The 21213-nt window shown below is 46.2% G+C and overlaps 1 protein-coding gene across 1 annotated transcript in view; it reads right to left on the bottom strand.

Annotated features, from left to right (window-relative positions):
* The window catches only part of FER1L6 (fer-1 like family member 6), a 137413-nt gene extending 118754 nt beyond the window's left edge, over positions 1-18659 (bottom strand). The window contains exon 1 of the mRNA XM_084848826.1: positions 18532-18659. Coding sequence (XP_084704952.1) covers positions 18532-18548 — 17 coding nt within the window. The 5' untranslated portion in view covers positions 18549-18659. The remainder of the gene's footprint in view (positions 1-18531) is intronic.
* Between the last annotated feature and the right edge of the window lie 2554 nt (positions 18660-21213).

Genomic DNA, 21213 nt, shown 5'->3' on the forward strand with positions numbered 1-21213 from the left:
AACACAAATTGTTGTCAACTGTCCAGAGAGCAGTTAATTAAATAAAAATAAGTATCCAGAGTACTGTAATCCTAGTAAGGAACACAATTTTCACAAAATAACCAAATAATCCTTAAGTATCCTTTAACTTTACCTGTGGGTTTGCGGACTGCTCCCTGAGGGTTCCATGTCCCTTGTGAATATTTTCCTCCCAGTACTTGTCTTTTACGTACCTCATATCTGTGTATTGAGATTTATTTTCCTCTAAGTGAAGGGTTAGTCAGATCTGCAAACACTATCCTAGAATGAAGAAACATGCTGCTTGGGCAAACATTAGATTTCCCTGGCTTAACTTTTCAAATATTAGGTGCAAATTATGGAGGTGAAAACAACTGTGATGCCTTACAGCATAATACAAGGATTGCTTCAGCCCAACATAATACAAGGGCTGTTTCTGCACAATGCCCCTTTAGGACCACTGGGACTAGGGATATCGAAGAAATCCACAAGGGAACCAAATGAGTTCGGATTTTCATGACTCCAACCCACGGATTCCACAGTGGAATGGCTTTTCGTCTGTCAGGCAGATTCCTGAGACTTGTGGACCATTCTTCTAACTTTCCCAAATTTTGTGCTGTAGAAAAATACACAACATTTTAAAAACCAGGCAAAAATGCACATTTCCCCCACAGGCTAAAGCATGAAAATGCACATTTGGGGGAAATTTTCACATTTTTGCACATGCAAATTTGTGCAAACACACATCTTTGCAAATTTGGAAACAAAAAATCCAATTCCATGGATGGGCAGACAGCAGAACAAAAGGCTCCTGACAATCTGTGAAACATAGAGGGATCCGTAGATCCCTAGCTGAGACACACTGCTTTTCTACAGTAGAATGGTGGTTCCCTGCAGCACTTACTGTAGTACTATTATCCTCACAACAAGCCTGTGAGGTAGGTTAGGCTAAAAGTTAGTAAGCTGGTAACAAGCCATGATGGCTTGTTAACCACCCCGCACATGCCGGTTACGTCCAGTTGATTTACCTAATTACCCTCACTAGGTGTGGGTTGTTGTGATGTCTGAACCCAGTGAGGGTGGGTGGCTGGGGTGGTTATCACACCACCCAGCAACCCTACAAGAGACCATGGGTTCTGGGTAGTTTGTGAGCCACCCTAGCCACCCACCTTTGCCGGGTTCTGACATCATGACAACCCACACCCAGCAAGGGTAATTAGGGAAATCAGCCAGCATATGCAAGGATGATTAACAAGCCACCATGGATTAGTAACCACCCTCAAGTCGTGCAAACCCAGTCAGTGACTGGCCCAAGGTAATTTCATGAGCTCCATGACCAAGTGAGGACTAGAACCCAGGTCTCCCAAGTCCCAGTCCAACTCTCTCACTGCTAATATCTACTCACATCACATGTCCCATTCAACAGACAACTCCTGCAACATTAGTTAGTAGCTTCCTCCTTACTTCAACTACAGATTTTCATTCATTTCTTGCTTTTAGAGTGAAATATATCTTTTCACTATAAAAGCAAGAAAAGGAAAAAATAATGAAAGAAAACTAGTAATTAAAAACCACCACCACCACACACAAAGGAAAGAAAAGCTGACTGAAACCCCCTTCTTGTGCAACCCCGCACTGCTGGCCCTGCCCCTGGCATAGTACAGTCAAGATAGCCCTGCCCCTTGATGTCCGTGCATTGAGCACAGACATCTGAAGAGGAGCAGTTGCTCATATACAGGGCTTCCACATGATCAGGACACCCATGCAAATGTTGAAGCAGCTGAGTTGGGGAACACGGGAGATGGGGCCAGCAACCCAGTCCAGCACATCAAACACACCTTCTTCATGTGTTAAACACATAAAGGGGGCTTAATTAAGGAGTAATTTACCACTAATCCCACAGGCATATTGAACAGGAAGCAATAATGGGTAGAAACTGAAAGTGGAAGCTTTTAATTAAAGGCACAGCAGCCCTTCAAACTTCAATAGCACTTTGCCTGTCTACACTGGAAAAATTGATGCCGCAATTGAGTTTTCTTCCCCCCTGCAGTAACCACAACTTAGGTCTGAAAACACAGGAGGACAAAACAGAAAACACTGGGATACAATTTTTTTCAATGACGTTCTCTGGGTTTTCTGTAAAAAGTGAGTGAACAAAGGGAGGCAGTTCCAGAGATCCAAATAGTTCAGCGTGCAGTAATTGTATTTATCAAATGTGTTCGACTCAGAGGGCAATTTGTAAGTCTTTATTCCTCTCTCCTTTCCAAGTATAATTAATATGGACACACCAGACTGAAACTGAGCTTTTCCCTTTGAAGGGAAAACAATCAACAGGCATTATTTACTGATTGATGATAAGTTGAAATCTAACATCAGTCACTGAGCAGGAGGACTTAAGCAAGCCATTATCTCTCATCCTCAGTCTCCCACCCACATCTGTAATATGGGAGTAATAATACTAGTCTACCTTACAGGCATGTTGTACGAATGACTGAGATCAGACACATGAAACTACTTTTGAACACTTGCAACCATATAAATGCTCCATATCATAATTCAGCCTAGTTATATTCCCATGGGCAGATAAGGTGGCCATGTGTCCTACTTCATACAGGACTGTCCTATTGTTGAAGGGCTGTCAGAGGACAGTTCTCCATTTGAAGGCATCCTCTATTTGAAGAGCTGTCCAGTCCAAGTCTGGTTTAAAGATCAAGAACCATAAAAGGGGAGGCCAAGGGCCTTGAAGTTTCTCCTGTATTCCTTTGCCCCTGTTCCCAAACTCTTGAATTTGGGAAGGTTCCCAAGGGCCTTAAATACCTTGGATCATAGAGGCATGTTCATGGTACTTCCCGGGTAGCTTGTGCTCCTTTAAAAATAATGGAATGAGTCATCCTTAACCCATCGCATTAACTAGCAAAGAAGGGCAAGTATCTCATTCCTTTCTTTTATTCTTCCACCCTCATTTTTAAATGTCTGTATACAAAGGTTGAATAGAAACCAAGCTCTATTTACAAAGGAGGTGTTTCTTTGGACATCATCATGATAAATTTAGGTGGGAACTGCATCTAGCCACAAGTCATAAGACATTTATCAGGGCTGTGAAATTAGAAGGCTTACGCACAAAGAGGCGTTCCCACTGAATTGAAAAATGACTCCAGCCCAACTCCCTAATGATGGGACAAGGGCATTCGGCCCGCAAGCAATTCCTACATCCTTGTTCCCTTTTGTTGGCACAGAAGGCTGTTCTCAGGACCACTGTTCCTCTACGTCAGGGAACTCCAGCTCCAGCTCTACGTTGGACTCCAGCTCCCATTAGCCCCAGGCAGCATGGCCAAGGATGATGGAAGTTGTGGTCCAACAACATCTGAAGGGCCATATGTTTCCCATTCCTGGTTAGGAAATAGTTTCTGGTTCAGGTGTTTTTGTTCCCCAGAGAATTATGTGTGTATGTGGCCAGAGGGTGGGAGGATGAGAACTATGTTGATGATAAAGATTCTCTGCAGTATAGACCAGAATCAAGTAGGATAAAGACCAGAGCAGCCTTCTCCAACATGGGTTCCTCCAGATGTTTTGGACTACAGCTCCCAACTAGGGTGATCACTTACGAATCGCCAAAAAGGGAACAAAAAGGGACAGCTGTTTGCATAAAATTTCTATATGCTAATTTACATGTTTAGATATACATTTAGAAATAATTGCTTTAATTTTAATAGACATACAGTACATCTCAGCATAGTGCAGAAGTCCATGACCTGGCGACCTGGGTTCCTGCCCGTTTAGTTGCTAAGGGTTGATGGGCAACAGTTCTTAGGGTTCTTTAAATTGGAATTGAAGAGGACAGCCTTTCAAATAGAGGGCACCTTCAAATAGAGGGCTTCCCTCTTTAAAAGAGGACCCCTGGCCTCTACAGAGAAAAATTACTAACATAATTAAACCAAGACAGGAATGAATCCACTCTTACAATTTTATGATGGAATTGTAGCATTTTATTAGTAGTGGATGAATATGTACAAGGATATGGAATTACGGATGTGCCTGCAGCTTGGGATAAAATCGACCACAACTTTTATTGGTTTCAACTTACAGAGTTTGGCCTGGTATAAGGTGAAGATCCAGACATTGGACAGACCAGCCACTGATCGAAACTATGCTGGGAAACTGTTAAGCGTGGAAGGCAAGCTCAGCCGCCCCCCCCCCCCCCCCGGCATGGACAAGTACTTGGGGCCGGTAAAGGCTGGTGATTCCAATTTCAGTGGGGCTATAAATCCATTCTCAGTTTTTGTCAGAACCAGCCAGCGCTCTAAAGGAGCTAACTAAGAACCTAATCAGCCCCCATATGTATAGCCCAGGAGTGAGTGGACCACAAAAGCGAGGTTCCCCCTGTTCTGCTTTGAGGTCTCCAGGATGCCAAGTGGCACAGCTGACTGGCTCCATCGGCACAGCCTGGGATGCAGTGTGGCCAGGTGGCCGCCCAGCCTAGACCCCTGCAGGAACCCTTGGTATGTTATCACAGAGGTCAAAAGACTGCTTAGAATAAACTGATATACAACTTTAAATGGGACATGTTTCTCTCTTGGTTTCCCTTTTGCTTTTGCCTTTTTTCTCCATGAATGTATTATTTTGCTATATTCTTGGAAACTGTACAAAAAGACTTTCTAAAAAATAATTGGAAAGCATGCAGAGAATTTTGAGGAGAGCTTTAATTTGCTTCCCAATTTTAGCTCTGCAAAAAGATCACTCTGTCCAGGAGAAGAGTGAGGTTTGTCTCTTTGAAACACGTTGGGCATCTTTTGATTTTCCCACAGAAGGATTTTTTTCCTATCTAGTAGCAGCTTGAGGCCCACTTCCCTTCTTGTGATCTCCATTCTCAGGCACTGAGTCTTTGTGGGTCGAAGACACAGCAACCTCCCCTTGCCTAAAAAAAAAAACCTGCTGGAGGCTTCTCAAGTAAGTTATTTTTTTTTTTTTTTAATGAAGCAGAATATATATGAGAGGAACAGACCTATGAACCTGATCATTAACAATGATGCCTGGATTTTATTAACTCATCCAGTGCCCAGGAAGTGCACCAGCAGGGAACCAGAGATATTATAGTGGAACACTTATAGAACAAAAATCAACAGTTTGCTGGAGGGGAGAACCGGGCATCTACCTTGCCTGTTGTGTCTCACTGTGTTTAATATACCATTTAATATACCTTGAGATTTTTCTCTGAAGTTGGTGTATTGTTTAAACATCATTCAGGAAGTTTAGTTGGGTGTTTTCCAGTGTCAACAGCATGTTCCAGCCTTACCCTGGTAAATATTCAGATCAGTCACAGAGATGCTCTTGATTGATTCAACCAACAACTTGCAGGCACATTTTTTCCATTCCATTGCACATGGGAATCTTTTTGCCATTGCTTAGAGGAGACGGGCAATAGCCTCCGAACTGATTCACGTGTCTCTCTTGCTACAGCCTGTTGTTTTATTGTTCTGTCTAGATTGCAGCGTGTTCACAGCGAATGGGTCCGCTGGACATGTGGGGAAATAGAAATTTCAAATGAGGCAGGGAAAGAGAGGGGCTTCGGAGACATCTTTGGCTGACTTGTCTTCTCTATACACGTCTCACCTGGCTTGAAAGACCAGTTTACACTGCAAACGTGTCCAAAGCTTTTCTGTGGAGGACACAGTAGAGCCATGCTTCTCAAACGTATGACCCTAAGAAGAGCCCTGCTGGATCAGAAAAAAAGGCCTACCCAGCATCCTGTTTCCCACACCAGGTGCCTCTGATTAGCTCACAAGCAGGACAGGTGCGCCATTGCCCTCTCCTGCTGCTGATCCTCAGTGACTGACCCTTCCTGAACCTTGGTCCCCTTTTGAACTTGCTATACCATCTGAGCCCCCTCGCCCCAATGTATCTGCTCTCATCTCATGCACCCAAGGCCATCGCTTCCAGCAGAATGTATGGCGCCAACTGTGATGAGGGTCTGGGAATCGGGGCAGTGCCTGCTCCAGGTTTCTGAGGGGCAAGACACCCTCCATGGGCCCCTTCCCTTAGTGAGTCTGCCTCCTCACCGCCATTGTCCCCAGCTGCTCTTGCGCCTCATCCTCTTCCTCAGCATTGCTACCACTTGCTTCCTAGGCAGGCAGAGAGCCAGCGAGCAAGCAGGCCAGGGCATCTACTGCTCCTCCTTCCCACCACCACCGTCGTATGGGCCAGATGTAGGTGAACAAGCGATTGCAGTGGTGAGGAGCAGGAGGAGGAGGACCACATCCAGGGTGGGCCTTATCAGTGGTCCCCTACTGAGCAGTGAGCCCTTGGCAGGTGCCCAACCATGCCTGCCCTTGACACCAGTCCTGCATTAGGGCACTGATGCAACTGTGGTGTTAGAAAACAAGTAGAACAGGGCTTCTCACACTCCGTCAACAAGCTAGCCAGGGAAGGACAGCGGGAAGGGCAAGAGCTGTTGAGGCCAGAAGCTCCCAAATGCTACCAAACTCTCTGCAGCTGTCATGTTTAGCAGAACACGCCTGGTGGCTGCACTAAATCTCTGCTTTTAGGAGGAAAGGGTCTCTGACTCCTCTCCTTCCTAGAATACTCCCCAGGGGGTAGGTACTCAACAACTTGAGAAACACAGTAGGAGAGCAGGTGCTACGTATTGGGGGCACGTGCAACTCCCCTCACACAGTCACCCAATGAACGAAAGAGTCACAGGGTGCGACAACTAGCGCTAGGGTGGCCAGGTGAATTGCCAGAAAAGAGGACATGCACCACCCCAAAAAGAGGACAAAGGATGCCACCAATTTGCAAAAGAAATTGCATATGCTAATTTATATATACAGGTGCTAATTGAGAGATGATTATTATAATTGAAATAGAAATATGTACATCACACCATAGTGTGGAAGAGTGTGAACAGCGGATCTGTGAGCCTTGCTCCATCTGCTCTCTATGTGCATCATGGGCAACTTCAAGGCCCAGCTCTCCCTTCTGAGGGTTCTTTACCTTTAAACCAGAGTCGGATTGGACAGCCCTTCAAATAAAGCTCTTCAAAATAGAGGACCATTCTCTGACAGCCCTTCAAATAGGGGACTATCCTCTGTAAAAAGAGGGCACATGGTCACCAGACTAGATACGCCTTTGGTCTGATCCAGCATAGTTCTTCTTATGTGCTAGAGCTTCAGAGTGTATATTTACAAATTTATCATCTAGTCCAGCATTCTGTTCCTACAGTGGCCAACCAGATGCCTATGGGAAGCCCACAAGCAGCAGAAAAGGGCAATAACACCCTCCTAGTCTACACCATCTTCTGGTTTTCAACAATAAACAAACCTGGACTGAAGTCCTGCTGCAATACCAGACTGCGATGCACGTGTGTGAAGTTATACACCACTGACATGTTTGATTTTCTCCACATGTGTGAAAATGAAGACACTGTGCATTGCAAAGTAGTGGGACCCTCTTCCTTGGTCTTCCCCCCAAAAGTATTCCAAGTGTGAGCTGAGACCAGTAAGATTTTTGAGGTGGGTACTGACAGATGGAAATTACTCACCAGTCTCAGCCCATCCCTAGAGCAAATAAAGGCTGAACCAAACAAACAGCTCTGCCTCTCTGGCATTTGTCATCACTTTTGAGTCTGGGATAGAGTGACATTTGTCAACAGCAGCAAAGCACTGGTATAAAAAGACAAGAACCCAAAGTAGAGGGAATCCCCTACAAAAACAGGTTGTCTTTGCAGTTGCTTTAGCATGTGTTACTTTGCCAGGTGGGAAAATGTTCACAGCTCTTGGTTTCTAAAGAGACAGCCCTATAATTAAACTTATGGGAGTAGCACTGAGCAAAAACAGAGGACTTTTTTCATGGATACTCTCATTAACTGCAAAAAAATCCCTCCCCTTCATATTTTTTTCAAGGGGGCTTGAAAGGGGAGAACATAAGAACAGCCCTGCTGGATCAGACCAAAGGTCCATCTAGTCCAGCATTCTGTTCACACAGTGGCCAACCAGCTGCACATGGGAAACCCACAAGCAGGACATGAGTGCAACAGCACCCTCCCACCCATATTCCCCTGCAACTGAGGTACATAGGCATACTGCCTCTGATATTGGAGGTAGCATATAGCCATCAGGACTAGAAGCCATTGAGAAAGTGTTCAAAGCACAGAAGATGAGTAAATACTAGCATTGTCTGGTGACAAAAACAATGGCTACACTTCTGTCTGTAATGAGCAGGTGCGCACATATGCGCACATGCACACACACACACACATCCATTCAGAAGGATGGCAATGGAAAGGCAGGAAGCCTTTCCCCCACTCCACATTAGCTTCATGATGTCAGATAGCCAAATTTGATTGGTTATATGAAGTTGTGACATCATTGTGCTCACTGTATAATCTTCAAATGGTTGAGATTACTATTTCCAAGAGGAAGATACAGTTAGAAAGAAAAATCAGGGCAGAGAACAGGACTGAACGATCAACATGAGTGTCTTCCTCTCAGCAGCACCGTGGACTGACACTTTTTCTTTCTTTTTTAACAATGCCGAATGAATATATCTATATATACACCGAGCTATTCTTATGGAGTATGCAAAGGGGAGAAAGAGAACACAAAGAAACCTCTACAAGATTGGGGATTAGCCTGGTGTAACTCAGCACCAGAAAGAATTCCAGCATCAAGACCATCCCAATCCTCAAAAAGAAACGACTGGTGAAGCGGCAGCTGTGTGCAAATTTAGCTTAAAGCAGCCTTCCCTAACCTGGTATCCTCCTGATCTGTTGGACTGCAAGTCACACCATTCCCAGGCAGCATGGTGGTATGATAATTATATTTGATTCGTAAAAGCCTGCTAGGCACATTCACACTTTCCATGTTAGGAGTACACTTTAAGTATCTTTGGTGAATATCCCCTCAAACCCTAATGTGTGATGGGCCCCTAATCCTGTGCGAAATAAGAATACTAACTCAGGCAGGCCCAACATACACAATCAAATACTACTGCAGGTGCCCCACCTGTTTGTATCTACATCAGGCTCTTGGCCATCCCAAGCCCAGTGGAGACCTCTTTGCATGAGGAAAAGTGGCATTCCTCAACAAAACCCACTCCCACAGAAGACATGGGGCAACCTGAGGAGTCCTGTTGCAGGGATGTCCCACCTGAGGTCCCAAAGAACACCTTCGACCCCATCCCAGTCCCTGTCAGGGTTCTTGACTGTCCTCCCTCGCCCTGCAGCTCTCAGGAACATCAGAGGTGATAGACCAGGTGGGATGTCCAGAGTCCGGAGCATGGGTGGTAACAGACCTGGTGGGATGCCCAGGGTTTATTCAGGAACAAGCATCTGTTTGGGAGCAAGGGTCTACTTGTGAGGAAGAAGACCCAGCTATAGCCAGTGAAGAAGAAGAGCCAGCTGCAACTGGTGACTCAGGCACGGCAAGCATCTAAACCCTTTACCCTCTCCCAGGGCCAATCTACACAGCTAATTTAATGCAGTGGTAGAATGCAATGGGGTTGTTTGCAACAGATGATGCTGTCACCAGTCCGCTGTCATCCTGCAGCACCCGTCCCAAAATTGCACATTTAAAAACGGACTTTCTTAAAAGTCCGTTTACTCCATTGTTTTTCTTACATTCGGCTCCAGAGCGGTTCCATGGCAGTGTGCTCCGTCCCCCCCGTATTAAATCCTGGGCATACCTCTGTGACCTGCAAGTGATGTGGTCAAGGGGTGAGGCTGCCCCTTCCCCCCCCCATTCCCTCTTTTTCCCTATTTGCAGTAGAGCTGCTTTCACAATAAGTAGCCTCCTTTTCCCATTCATAATAGCAGTCGCGCTGTTTCATTCACAATAATGGAGTAGCCTGTTTATATGTAGTGCACAATAAAGAATACACGGAGCTGAAGAAGAAAGGGCAGCCAGTAGCAGGAGCCTGCAGCTGCGGTATTTCGCAGTCATATTACTGCAATACACCTACAACTCTGCAGTGGCATGATACACCTACAACTAAGGAATACCCAGAAGGGAAGGAGAGAGGGTGGCCAGCCTCGGTATTTCACAGTTGCAATGCACCTGCAATTTCGCAGTTGTGCAATACACCTACAACTAAGGAATACCCAGAAGGGGAGAGGGTGGCCAGTACAACAAGGGAGCATAGACAGGGCTGGGAGCAAACCTCCCCAATTATGGAATCACACTGGGTTGCCCCTTCAGAGTAACGCAGCAGTTTGCTTTTTCCATTCACAGACAGCAGCCGCTGATTCACTCATGTCTCCCCTTCAGAACAGTCCCCTGTGGGTATGATTCTCCTGTGTGTTTGTGGTGGGGGGGGGAGGCTTAGTTCAGGTCGGGGAAGTGGAGGCAGCAGCAGCAGCTACCACCACTGCTGGGTCCAGAGCACTAGCAGAAGGAGGCAATTCCAGCCCTTTCCCTCCATGCAGGACCTAGGTGCTTCCTGTCTGCCCACCCGTCAGCCTGTCCCCAGGCTTCAATATTGCTGGTTCACAGTCAGTGGACGTGAGGGGCGGAGAGGTGTCGGGGAAACTATCTGATATCACTCATCTCTTCCATTAAAGTTCTCTGAGCAGGGGAGCACGGAGAGGGGTGGGAGCAAGCCTCTCGCACTGGCTGAGCAGCATCTACGGGGTTGATGACCTTCAATTCTACTAGCGGGATTCCACCCATCCAACCACAGAGTGAGGCAGATTAAAGTGTAGTCTGACCTGTGAAAAGTGGGTTTTAAGGTAGTGCTTACTCCACGTTTTTTGCTTCGTGTGCCTCAGATGGACCAAAAGTAATTTCATGAAAATCTGGATAATACCGGAAGCGCTTCTCATTCTGTTTCCATGTAGATTCCCCCACAGACTTTTGCTGTGTTCACAGCTTTCATTAAGCTCCTTTTTGCTGGACAATCTATTTCCAGAGCAAAAGTCAGAAGACACAGTGCAAATGACAAAACAAGACTACCACTGCTGGTATTTCTCTTTCTCCAGTGTAGGGCACTGCTGTTGAATTGCTTTTTGTAACATCTTGCCTGATAAAGAGTCCTGGAGATCTTGAAACCTTGTACATCTTTGGGGTGATCTTTTGGTTGGCCTAATAAAGGTATTGTGCTCATATGGTTTGGAGAATTTTTCTTCTTCCCAACATGGCTACCTCTGTTTTTGTGTGACTTGGAGAACACCAGATTTAATTCTACACTGGGTCCCTTCATGGGAGGAAGAGGATTTTATATGCCCTAAAGCTGGGGCTATATTTTCATTTTTCATCCTCTCCAAATACTAGGTAAAGCTACTCAATTTGGCTTCCACTGACTTTTTTTTAACCTAGTACAGCAGCTAAAATGCAGCTTTCTTATCATAAAGACTGCCTGATTTATCTTTTTCCCCACTGATAAAGGAACTTGTGTGTTTTGCCCAAGATAGAGACATTTCTGAGTAACAGCTAGATTGTATATTTTCAAAAACAGGAATCCAACATCTCTCCCTTGCTTGCTTCCAGCAGTCCTAAGAGCAGCTCCAGATGAAACCCGAAACCATCACGTCACCTGCTGGAGCTTTATTTGAATGTCTGCAGACCCTTCCTTCCCCATTCCACCTCAAGACTGTGATCATGCAGGCACCACGAATTCACCAACAAGTCAGCCTTTTCCCCATTCCCCTTCTGCTTCTAGTAACTTGATGAAAGGAATCTGGAGATCTCAAAAGCTTGTACATTCTTGGTGACCTTTTGGTTGGCCTAATAAAGGTATTACACTAAGATGGATTTTGCCATTTTTCTTATAGCGACCTGTGCTTTTTGTGTAACTGTAACCATTGGCTCCAAGTCATAGAAAATGCAAGGTTCTTATTACAACAGATTGGATTTTCATGTCCCCTTGCAAAATTACTCTGCAGCACCACCTACTGGCTTTGGAAGCATACAAAAACAGCTAGAGATTTTCCCACCCCTTTTGCTTTGGCTTACCAGGGAAAGTATAGCAATATTCTGCTTTAATAGTAGGGGTGCATCTTAGTCTCACAACCCTTATGGGAATGCAACTGGCCATTCCCATCATCACTGATGTCTTAGGTGGGAGCCATGCTTTTGACCTACTAGTTCACCAGCATGGCAGGGGGGAGAACAGTCTGACTTCTGCAATCAGCCCTGGGACCTTGGGCCATGGTGAGGATGCACCTCCTGCTTCCCAGCAATACCATCAAGCCAAGGGCAGTGGATGCTGGTGGCTCCAGTTTCAGTGGGGCTTGCCAGAAATGGATCGGCCTTCCCCTTCGCGATCAGCACCACAATAACAAAGCTTCCGGCTAATACAACTTTATTTTGCTAGAGACTAGCCTCTCTACAAACGCACATTCAAGGAAACTCTCAGTCTGCCCCAGGCCCTAAACTAATCAACATTCTCTAAGCAGAGGAGATGAGCCAGAAGGTAGAGAAGTTGCCAGCAGTTTGGATATGGCCAAGCTTCCTTTGCAGTGATGCCCCTACCTTAGGGTGGCTCTCTCCTACATTGGCTTCCAAGAGCAGCTATCTTGGCGGAGCGTCTGAGCCTGCCCCTGACTTTTCCCACTTAGCTTTGCAACGTGCCCTAGCATCTCTCAAGTCACGCCCCTCTTCCTCCTCCTCCTCTGAAACTTGAGTTCCCACAGTGGAGGGAGGGGGAAGGGACTCAGCCCGAGCCTTCTGTTTGTCAAGGCCTTCGGAGGAATCTGTCCCAGCATCTAGGCACTCTAGGGAGGGTCCCTCCCCTAGGCTTTGATCCAGCAGTCTAACTCTGACTCAGAATTGGAGCCGTCAGACAACTGAAAGGGCTGGGACAAATCCCTGACAGGGCTGTGAATCTGCTCTGGCTTTCAGTCAGAACTCTAAAGGAGCTATCTAAGGTGCTGAGCCCAATCCCCCAAACTGGTTCAGCACCTTGGATAGCTCCTTTAGAGTTCTGACTGGTTCTGACTGAATCCTAGAATGGATTCACAGCCCCACTGAAATCGGAGTCAGCAGCTTCCACTAGCCAAGGGGGAGACCAGCCTGACCCATCCATCAACCAAAGAAGAAGCAGTAGCAGGGAGCTCACTTCCCCCTCCATACCAGAACGAACTCTCAGCTCCAGCTGGCCTTTGCCCCGGGCCTGCAGAAATAAGGGGAAAGAACGCTCTGGTCCCATCCATTGGCTTAAAGAACAAGAGCCTCATTCAAGCAAGGGCACCAGCAAGGGAAGATGAGGCTGGTCCGAGGTGCATTTAAAAGCCTGCTTCTTACATACCACCTTATTCTGGCTTTGAAAAAACAATCGCTTCCTCCCCACCCCCCACTTCCCTTTTGTGTCTGGTCATTTTAGTTTGTAAGCCTGATGGCAGGGCCTCTCTCTCTCTCTCTCTCTCTCTCTTTCTCTTATTAGTGATGTGAGCCACTTTGGGAGACAACAATTGTCTGAAAAGTGGGATAAAAATGCAGTAAATAAACAGTAATGGATTGCATGGCTGGCTTCCTAAGGATGCAATCCTATGCATATTTAGACAGAAAAAAGGCCTTCAACTCCCAGCATTCCCCAGCTAGCATGGGGAGTTGAGGGCCTTTTTTCTGTCTAAACATGCCTAGGATTGCACCCTAAGCAGATCATGTAGATGTCCCGGGACAGTGGGAGGTCATATTTATTTTGGGGGGAAGCAGTATTGGAGGATTTGCGTCACTACGTTTTGGAATGTCAGCTATATTCTGATATTAGAGAATACTATCCAGAGCCTTTATTAAAGAAAAAGAAGTATTGGAATGTGGAAGGAAAAAAAGCCTTCTACTACAAGGAACTAAAAAGTCCAAGGCAGCTTCCAACATTAATCATAATAATACAACTGAATGAAAACAAATGAAAAAGCCAACAGAGCAACACCACCAGCTGATAAAAGATCGTCAAAAACAGCAGCAATAGCTAAATGAAATAAACCCATAACAGCAGCTCATTCTACCAGCAAGGCAAATATAATGAGGCCCAATAATGCAGTCATGCCTTCCAAGGTCAAAAGTCCTCCTAAACATGCAATTATTTCCCCCCAGAACTTCCTGGGCTCTTGTTTGCCATCATACATGCAGAAATTTGCTATCTGATAGCTCCTAAGCCAGGGATGGAGAAGCTGTCACCGTCCAGAAGTTGTTAAGCGTACAACTCCCATCACCCCTGATTATTAGCCCTGCTGGCTGGGACTAATGGGAGCTGAAGTTCAACAACATTTGGACAGCCACCGGTTCCCCATCCCTGCCCTAAGCAATGCATTCCATCAGCACACAAGAGAGAAATAAGGTTACTGGGAGTGCATATGGACCCTGGGCTCTTTCGAATCAATTTATCTAGTCAAATCTAGCTGTAGCCTCAGAGATAGGGAAGAAAAATCTTTAGTCTTCAGAATCATTTCTTCCTTGCTCAGCTAGGAGCTTAACTACATATCTAGGCCATCAGCTCAAAGTGTGCTTTTTTAGCTTTTGTGGAATACTTCTCAAGGCCTCAATTCAAAGGCAATAGCATGACTCAGCCTTCCCCAACTTGGCGCCCTCCAGAGGTGTTGGACTACAACTCCCATCATCTCCAGCCAGCATGGCCAACAGGCATGCTGGCTGGAGGTGATGGGAGTTGTAATCCAACACCTCTGGAGGGCACGAGGTTGGGAAAGGATGGTACCATTTGTATATAACAAATAGTGGGTAGCTGTATTGCTGTTTCCTGAGTCCCAATGATGTGCAATTGGATGCACAAGGGAGAGAGTGTTTAGCCTGCAAAGAGAGGGCTCATGTGCAAGGTGAAACTGACTAGTCTTAATCTAGCCTAGGGAATGTCGATGGATTTACACATTCCTAACTCTGCACAGAACCAGGCTGTAAACTGGTCCTGGACTGGAGCCTAACAATGCAGTCTTACTCTTCTGCCCTCTGCACCACGTTCCTTCAAGCAGCGAGGACTCCAGGGCTGCAGGCATTTTCCCCAAGGTTCCTTAGAATGAGGTGCCTGGAGACTAACTGTAATATTTGCATTTCTGTACGAATATCCAAGTCGAGCATAAGGTGGAGGTTTGCAGCATTAACACCCCAACAGATGTCCCAAAGTTCTCTGCTCCCCCCGTCAGGATTCTAGGAGGACGCTCAGTCCCATGAGGTGCTTCCCAAGCTCAGTTCTGACTAGCGATGGTGTCAAATTTTGTAATTCGTCCACTCGCTGGTTGAACCTCACCCATTCGTAATGCTCACCTTTTTAATGAGCCTGGACTGGCAGTTTAGGAATTCACTATTAAGTTCAGAATTGATTGTGAGCTTCTGAGCATGCACAGTCTGTATCTAAACAATGCCATTTCTGCGCATGTGCTGTGTTGGTTGGATTAACTCTTTCCTTGCCTAATCCAGTGCTGCTTCCTCCTCACCACCACCACTGCTCTGGCTCTGTGAGGAGGAGGAGGACTTGGAAGCAACCCCCCACCGCACACACATACACATTTTTAGTTGTTTTGCAGTCTCCTTAGCGTGTTTCCTCATTGTCGCTGCTACCACCAGAACTCAGACGCCGAGAAGGCATTACATGATTTCAAACTACACCTCCCAAGATGCACTTTGATGTCGCACACGTGCAAAAGGTCGCTCACATGGAACAAGAGTTCGCTTTAAGCTTTGGAGCGATCCAAGCCTACATGGGTGAGTTCATTATTTCCTGAGTCAAGAACGAACCCATTCTGGGTAATTTCACCCGTCACATCAGCAGCAGTAGCTGCTTCAAAACTCAACTTGAAGCTTTTTCACAAAAGACTTCATGACATCACCTCCCACAGGAAGGGGGAAAGCAAAGCCCACCTTCCAAAACTTCTCTCTCCTTTCAGAAAACTTTCTCCCTATCAGGGGTGGGCAGGTTCTGGGGGCCAATTTCAACCCCCAGGGGCCACACTCCATGCTGCTGTGCACCACCTAACTTGGCAGTAGCAGCGGGATAATAGTCTGTGGTTTGCCCCTGAATTTCAGCAGTAAACAGCCTCTAGTTTGCTGTAAAAATGCCAATTTTAGCTTTAAACCAAGGCTGTAAAGCTAAATTTAGCCTTTTTAGGCCACTGTCATGGCCAGTTGTTTTGCTTCTGCCACCACAGAAGCAGATGTGGCGGTGGGGGACAGCAGAGGCCATAAAGGCTAGGGTGGGATGTGTGGCCCACTCTCTCTTTATAGAAATCCCATGTTACAAAGTAACTCTCTTTTGAGTGAACAAGACTGACTCTGTTTTAGGGCACAGCCAAAAAGCCAAGCATCTTCCTCCCCAGCTTCAGCAAAGGTGGGAGAAAGGCATAGGAATGGGGCTGAGAGCAATCAAGTAAGACTAAATCAAGCAATTCAGTCTCTAATAGACTTCCTAAAATGCACTCCCCAAAGGCAAAGGTGGGGGTAAAAATTGAGCAAAACATGAGTGTTCTGGATAGCAAGAGTGATATCCGGTAAGGCACCCGGTCAACTACCTGCAGTGTGCTCCTGCTGTTGCACTCCAACCTTGACACCTGTTGTTAAGACAGCCATTATCGTGTAAGGTGAGAGGTGTGGAGAATGTGGATAGGGAGACATTTTTCTCCCTCTCTCAAAATACTGGAACCTGGGGTCATCCTATGAAGCTGATTGGTGGGAGGTTCAGGACAGATAAAAGGAAATACTTCTTCACACAGCACATAGTTAAACTATGGAACTCGCTACCACAGGGTATAGTGATGACCACCAATTTGGATGGCTTTAAAAGGGGTTGGACAAATTCCTGGAGGAAAAGGCTACGAATCGCTACTAGTCCTGATGGCTACGTGCTACCTCCAGTACCAGAGGCAGTGAGCCTATGTACACTAGTTGCTGGGGAACATGGGTGGGAGGGTGCTGTTGCACTCATGCCCTGCTTGTGGCTTCCTGGTCGACAGCTGATTGGCCACTGTGTGAAGAGAATGCTGGACTAGATGGACCCTTGGTCTGATCCAGCATGGCTCTTCTTATGTTCTTATGTTCTAAAGTCATCTTTTGTGAAAAGAACAGAATAAGAAGGACCCAGAAGGACTTTTGTTTCTGGCAAGTACAGCCATCATCCTGCAAGCACCCTCTTTTGTTATACGGGATGGGAGGCCAACTCAGTCTTTCTCCCATAGCACCATTTCCAGTGCCTATGAGCAGTGTCTGGCTCACCAGAGTTGTGATGTCACTGTCTTTCTCTGAACTGTATAAGAACCCTCAGGTCTGGGCAGCCAGGTCCCCAGTCCCCCCTTTCCCAGAGGCATGGGGCCATGCTGCTGAAATCACTAGGTGCCTCACTCCTCCAGGGTTAAGGTGCCACACTGCTGCTGAAATCACTCAGAGTCTCTCCTCCCAGAGGAAAGGGCCCCATGCTGAAATCGCTGAAGGATCATCCTCCTTCCTCCTGAAATCACTAGGGTCCTTGCTTGCCAGAGCAAGGTGCCAGCAGTGGGTGCCTTGTCTCCTCTAGTCAAGGCTTCCTTCCTGCTCGCCTCCCTCTTCACCTGAGACCAGGAGTTGCAACGCTCCCTAGTTCTTGTCTGCAGGAAAGGGCTTCAGCCCAAGGAAAGGTATATTGCTCTTGGAGGTTCTTCGTACAAATTGGAGCCTCCACCCCCTCTTTCCCGTCTGTGTGTGTGCGTCTCTGTGTGTGTGTGCACGCTACAGGCCTCAGGAAGACTCCTTCCCACAGCCTTGAAAACCGCTCTTCGGCCTGGAGCTCAGCTTCACCAAAAATGCAGCTAATTCGTCCACCAAAGCATACCTTGGTGAAGAAGGCTGGAGCATCACCAATTAGTCTAAGTGTTAACAAATCCATTTGCTCATATAATTTCCACAAAACCAGTTTGTGCATTTGAATCTTTGTAACCCTCAATAAATGTGCCATTGTGGCATTATCCTCTCCAACGGTGTGGATCTGTTTGGCTGAGAATCGCCTTCTTAACCATAAACGCTCTATTGGCAATATCTAAAGGTTCCTTATAAGCGGGTGTGTGGGTCTCATTAGTACATGTGTAAGTTTGTGCATGGATCTCGCTAGCAGACATCATTAACACCCTGCTCTTGCACTCTCTCTATAAATCCTCTTAACAAACAGAGAGGCATTTGGCCACTATTTTACATAACAAACCCAGTTAAGTGATCCTTCTATTGTCCAGACCCTGACTTTACAGCCACAGAATCACAGGGCTGTGAGGGATCCCTCAGAGGACATCCAGACTAACTCACCCCCAAACTTACAGCATTATGCATACATGTCTTACTCAGAAGTAAGCCCCACTGAGTTCAGTAGGACTTATTCCCAGGTTAGTGTGCACAGGATTGCATTCCTAGAGATTCTTACATGTTTTCAGTCAGATCAAGCTAACACACACTCTTCCCTTGAAGGAAGAGAACAAAAACAACGTAGAATGTGACTAGACGGCTTCATTTTGCCATTGGCATCTTTCAGGAGGCTATTCTTGGATCTAGTTTCCCTTCCTCTCTCTCCAGCCCGGCCACCAGAGGCACGGGCTTGCTGCTCTCACAGCCTCCCAACATGACCCAGAAGAAGTGAACTTACTTTGGTGGCTTCTCCATCGTCCTGCTGTCCTCAGTGTTTACTCATCAATAGTCCACTAAAGACTGTGTCTTCCATAACTAATCCAGAGGCATGCCATTCTTCTGCTGCTACCAGCAGTAGGATTTGCCTGCATTTAACTTGCCAGGTTATCAGCCACCACAACAGGGTGGGGCTGTTTAAACATGCAGTTGTATTCATGACTTTTGTCATTCGGCCCAAGAATGGCCAAGACCGTGCAGTTAAATGAGGCAGAGTTTAACTAGGCAGCTTTGACATTTTCTTCCAGTCTGGGATCATATGACAATAAGCATAAATTACACATCCCTTCAAACTGCTTAGACTGACTCCTCTAACAGAACCGACTAGGGAGACCCAGGTTCTAGTCTGCTTTCTGCCATGAAGTTTACTGGCTGACTTTGGGCCTGTCACTGACTCTCTCAGCCTAACCTACCTCACAGGGTTGTTGTGACGATAAAATGTAGAGGAGGAGGGTCATGTACGCCACCTTGGACTCCTTGGCGGAAAGGCAGGATATAAATCAATCAAACGAGCAAATAGCCTCAGTTTGGTATGGACTGAATAGAATTCTTGTCACGCTTCATATCTATTTTGTTCCAATACATCCTTTGCAGGCATATCTTATCTACACGACTGAAATATTGGTTTTATAACAAAAAGCAAAGGTATCCATGTTGGCCATAAGAAAAAAAATCCAAAATCCATCTTGAGTGTAATACCTTTATTAGACCAACCAAAAGATCACAAACTTTTGAGATCTCCAGATCTCTGACAGGCAAGATGTTACAGTTTTCCCCCCACCCCCCACCCACACAAGGTCGGTTCCTGGAGAACCAACCACCCCCCACTTCCGCGCTGCCTCCGAGGCAGTGCGGAACAGCCCCATCCTCCGCGCTCACAAGAGGAGCACGGAGCAGCTGGAAAGGGGCATGGCTGGGGGCGTTCCGGAGCAGGGAGAGCGCAACTGCCTATATGACACATCCTATGCGTTGTACAGCAACCTCCATCCCCGCTCCGTCCTCCTGCAGCTAGACAGCTGCAGTCGACTGTCTAGCCGAAAAAATGGCAGGAGACGCGCGGAAGAAACGATCCCCTCCGTGCTTCTCCTGCCCTGCTTTGGATAGGCGGTTGCCTCCGAGTTCACAGGCAGCCGCCTATCTAGATAGGATTGCTCCCTAAGATGGATTTTGCTTTTATACCATTATGGCTGCCATGCCTTTTTCAAAAGATCTTAGAGATTGTAATTTGAGGGTTCTGAGAATTCTGATAGAGAATTCTGATAGAGAATCTCCAACCCAACACTTTTCATGGAACTACATTTCCCAGAGTTTGGGGGGCAGCAGGGGGAGGGGGGAGAGCATAACTATTTAACAGAGAATCATTTCTGAGTGGCAAATTGTATGTTATTTCTGTGTATAAGTCACCCATCTGCAATATATAGATAGGTATAGATCAACCTTCCCTAACCAGGTGTGTTGGACTCCAACTCCCATCATTCCCAGCAAGCTGGGGATGCTGAGAGTTGTAATCCAACACAACTAGAGAACAGCAGATTGGGGAAGGCTGGTATAGGTGCTTAGGGCTGCAATTCTATACTCATGTGCCTAAATCCCATTAACTCAATGGGGCTTCTCAGTTGACATTATAAGGCTGCAGTGTTAAAGTCCCACTGAAATCAATAGGACTTCTGGGGGGAAAAACATGTAGAGGATTGTGCTGTTAAGATAACCCTGTGAGGCAGGATTTGGGGGAAATTTCTGATAATCCCTCGTGGGCACCAATCCAGGCTCCTTGGGGGAGGGCCGGATATTACTAGTACTACTACTAATATTAATAATAAGCAGCAAAAGCCACCTTAGGTGACTGATGCTGCAAGCAATACATGCTAACTCAGCCTTCCCCAACCTGGTGCCTTCCAGATATGTTGGACTACAACTCCCATCATTCCCAGGACATTTTAGAGAGCGCCTTCTCCCTTATCAACCCACCTGGTCACTGAGGTCATCAGATGACGCGCTCCTGGTGGTTCTACATGGACCTGAGATCCTTTAGAATCCACTCAGAGTAGAGCTTTTTGTGTCCTGGCTCCCTCTCTGTGGAATTCCCTCCCAGCTGATGTCAAGAAGGCGCCAATGCTGCTTTGTTTTCATAATCTGTTAAACATGTTTTTATTTAAACAAGCTTTTTCCTGAATGACCAGCCACGGTTTCATTGGTATAATTTGATTTAAAAAAAAATTCTTTTGTATCTTGATTCTTTTTTCCTTACTGTTCATCACTGAAGATTTTTTTTAAAGATAGAGAGTGGTTTATACATTTTGTAAATTAGAGAAAGAAATAAAATGTCTCCCAGTTTAAAGCACACATCTATTTTGAGAAAAGGAAGCTTGCCATGTTTACTCAAACTGTACCAGCTGACGTCATCTATCAATTCAACACAGCAAGAGATGTTAAGATGACAGCTGTCATGCATGTCCATCAGCCGCTGTTCTGCCTGAGAAAACATACACACTCATCTTTTATTGCACGATAAAGTTATTTGGAAGAAAGCCCAGCAACATGCAGGGCAAAGAATGGGTGAAAGCACACAGGGCACTTTCTAACAGAAAGAGAAGACAGTGATCAGTGGCATCCCCTGATAATCCTTACTTAGAGCCCAGTGCCA

This window comes from Heloderma suspectum, chromosome 4 (genome assembly GCF_057233095.1).
Source record: "Heloderma suspectum isolate Gila_16-S chromosome 4, 16-S_ref, whole genome shotgun sequence".
Lineage (NCBI taxonomy): Eukaryota > Metazoa > Chordata > Lepidosauria > Squamata > Helodermatidae > Heloderma > Heloderma suspectum.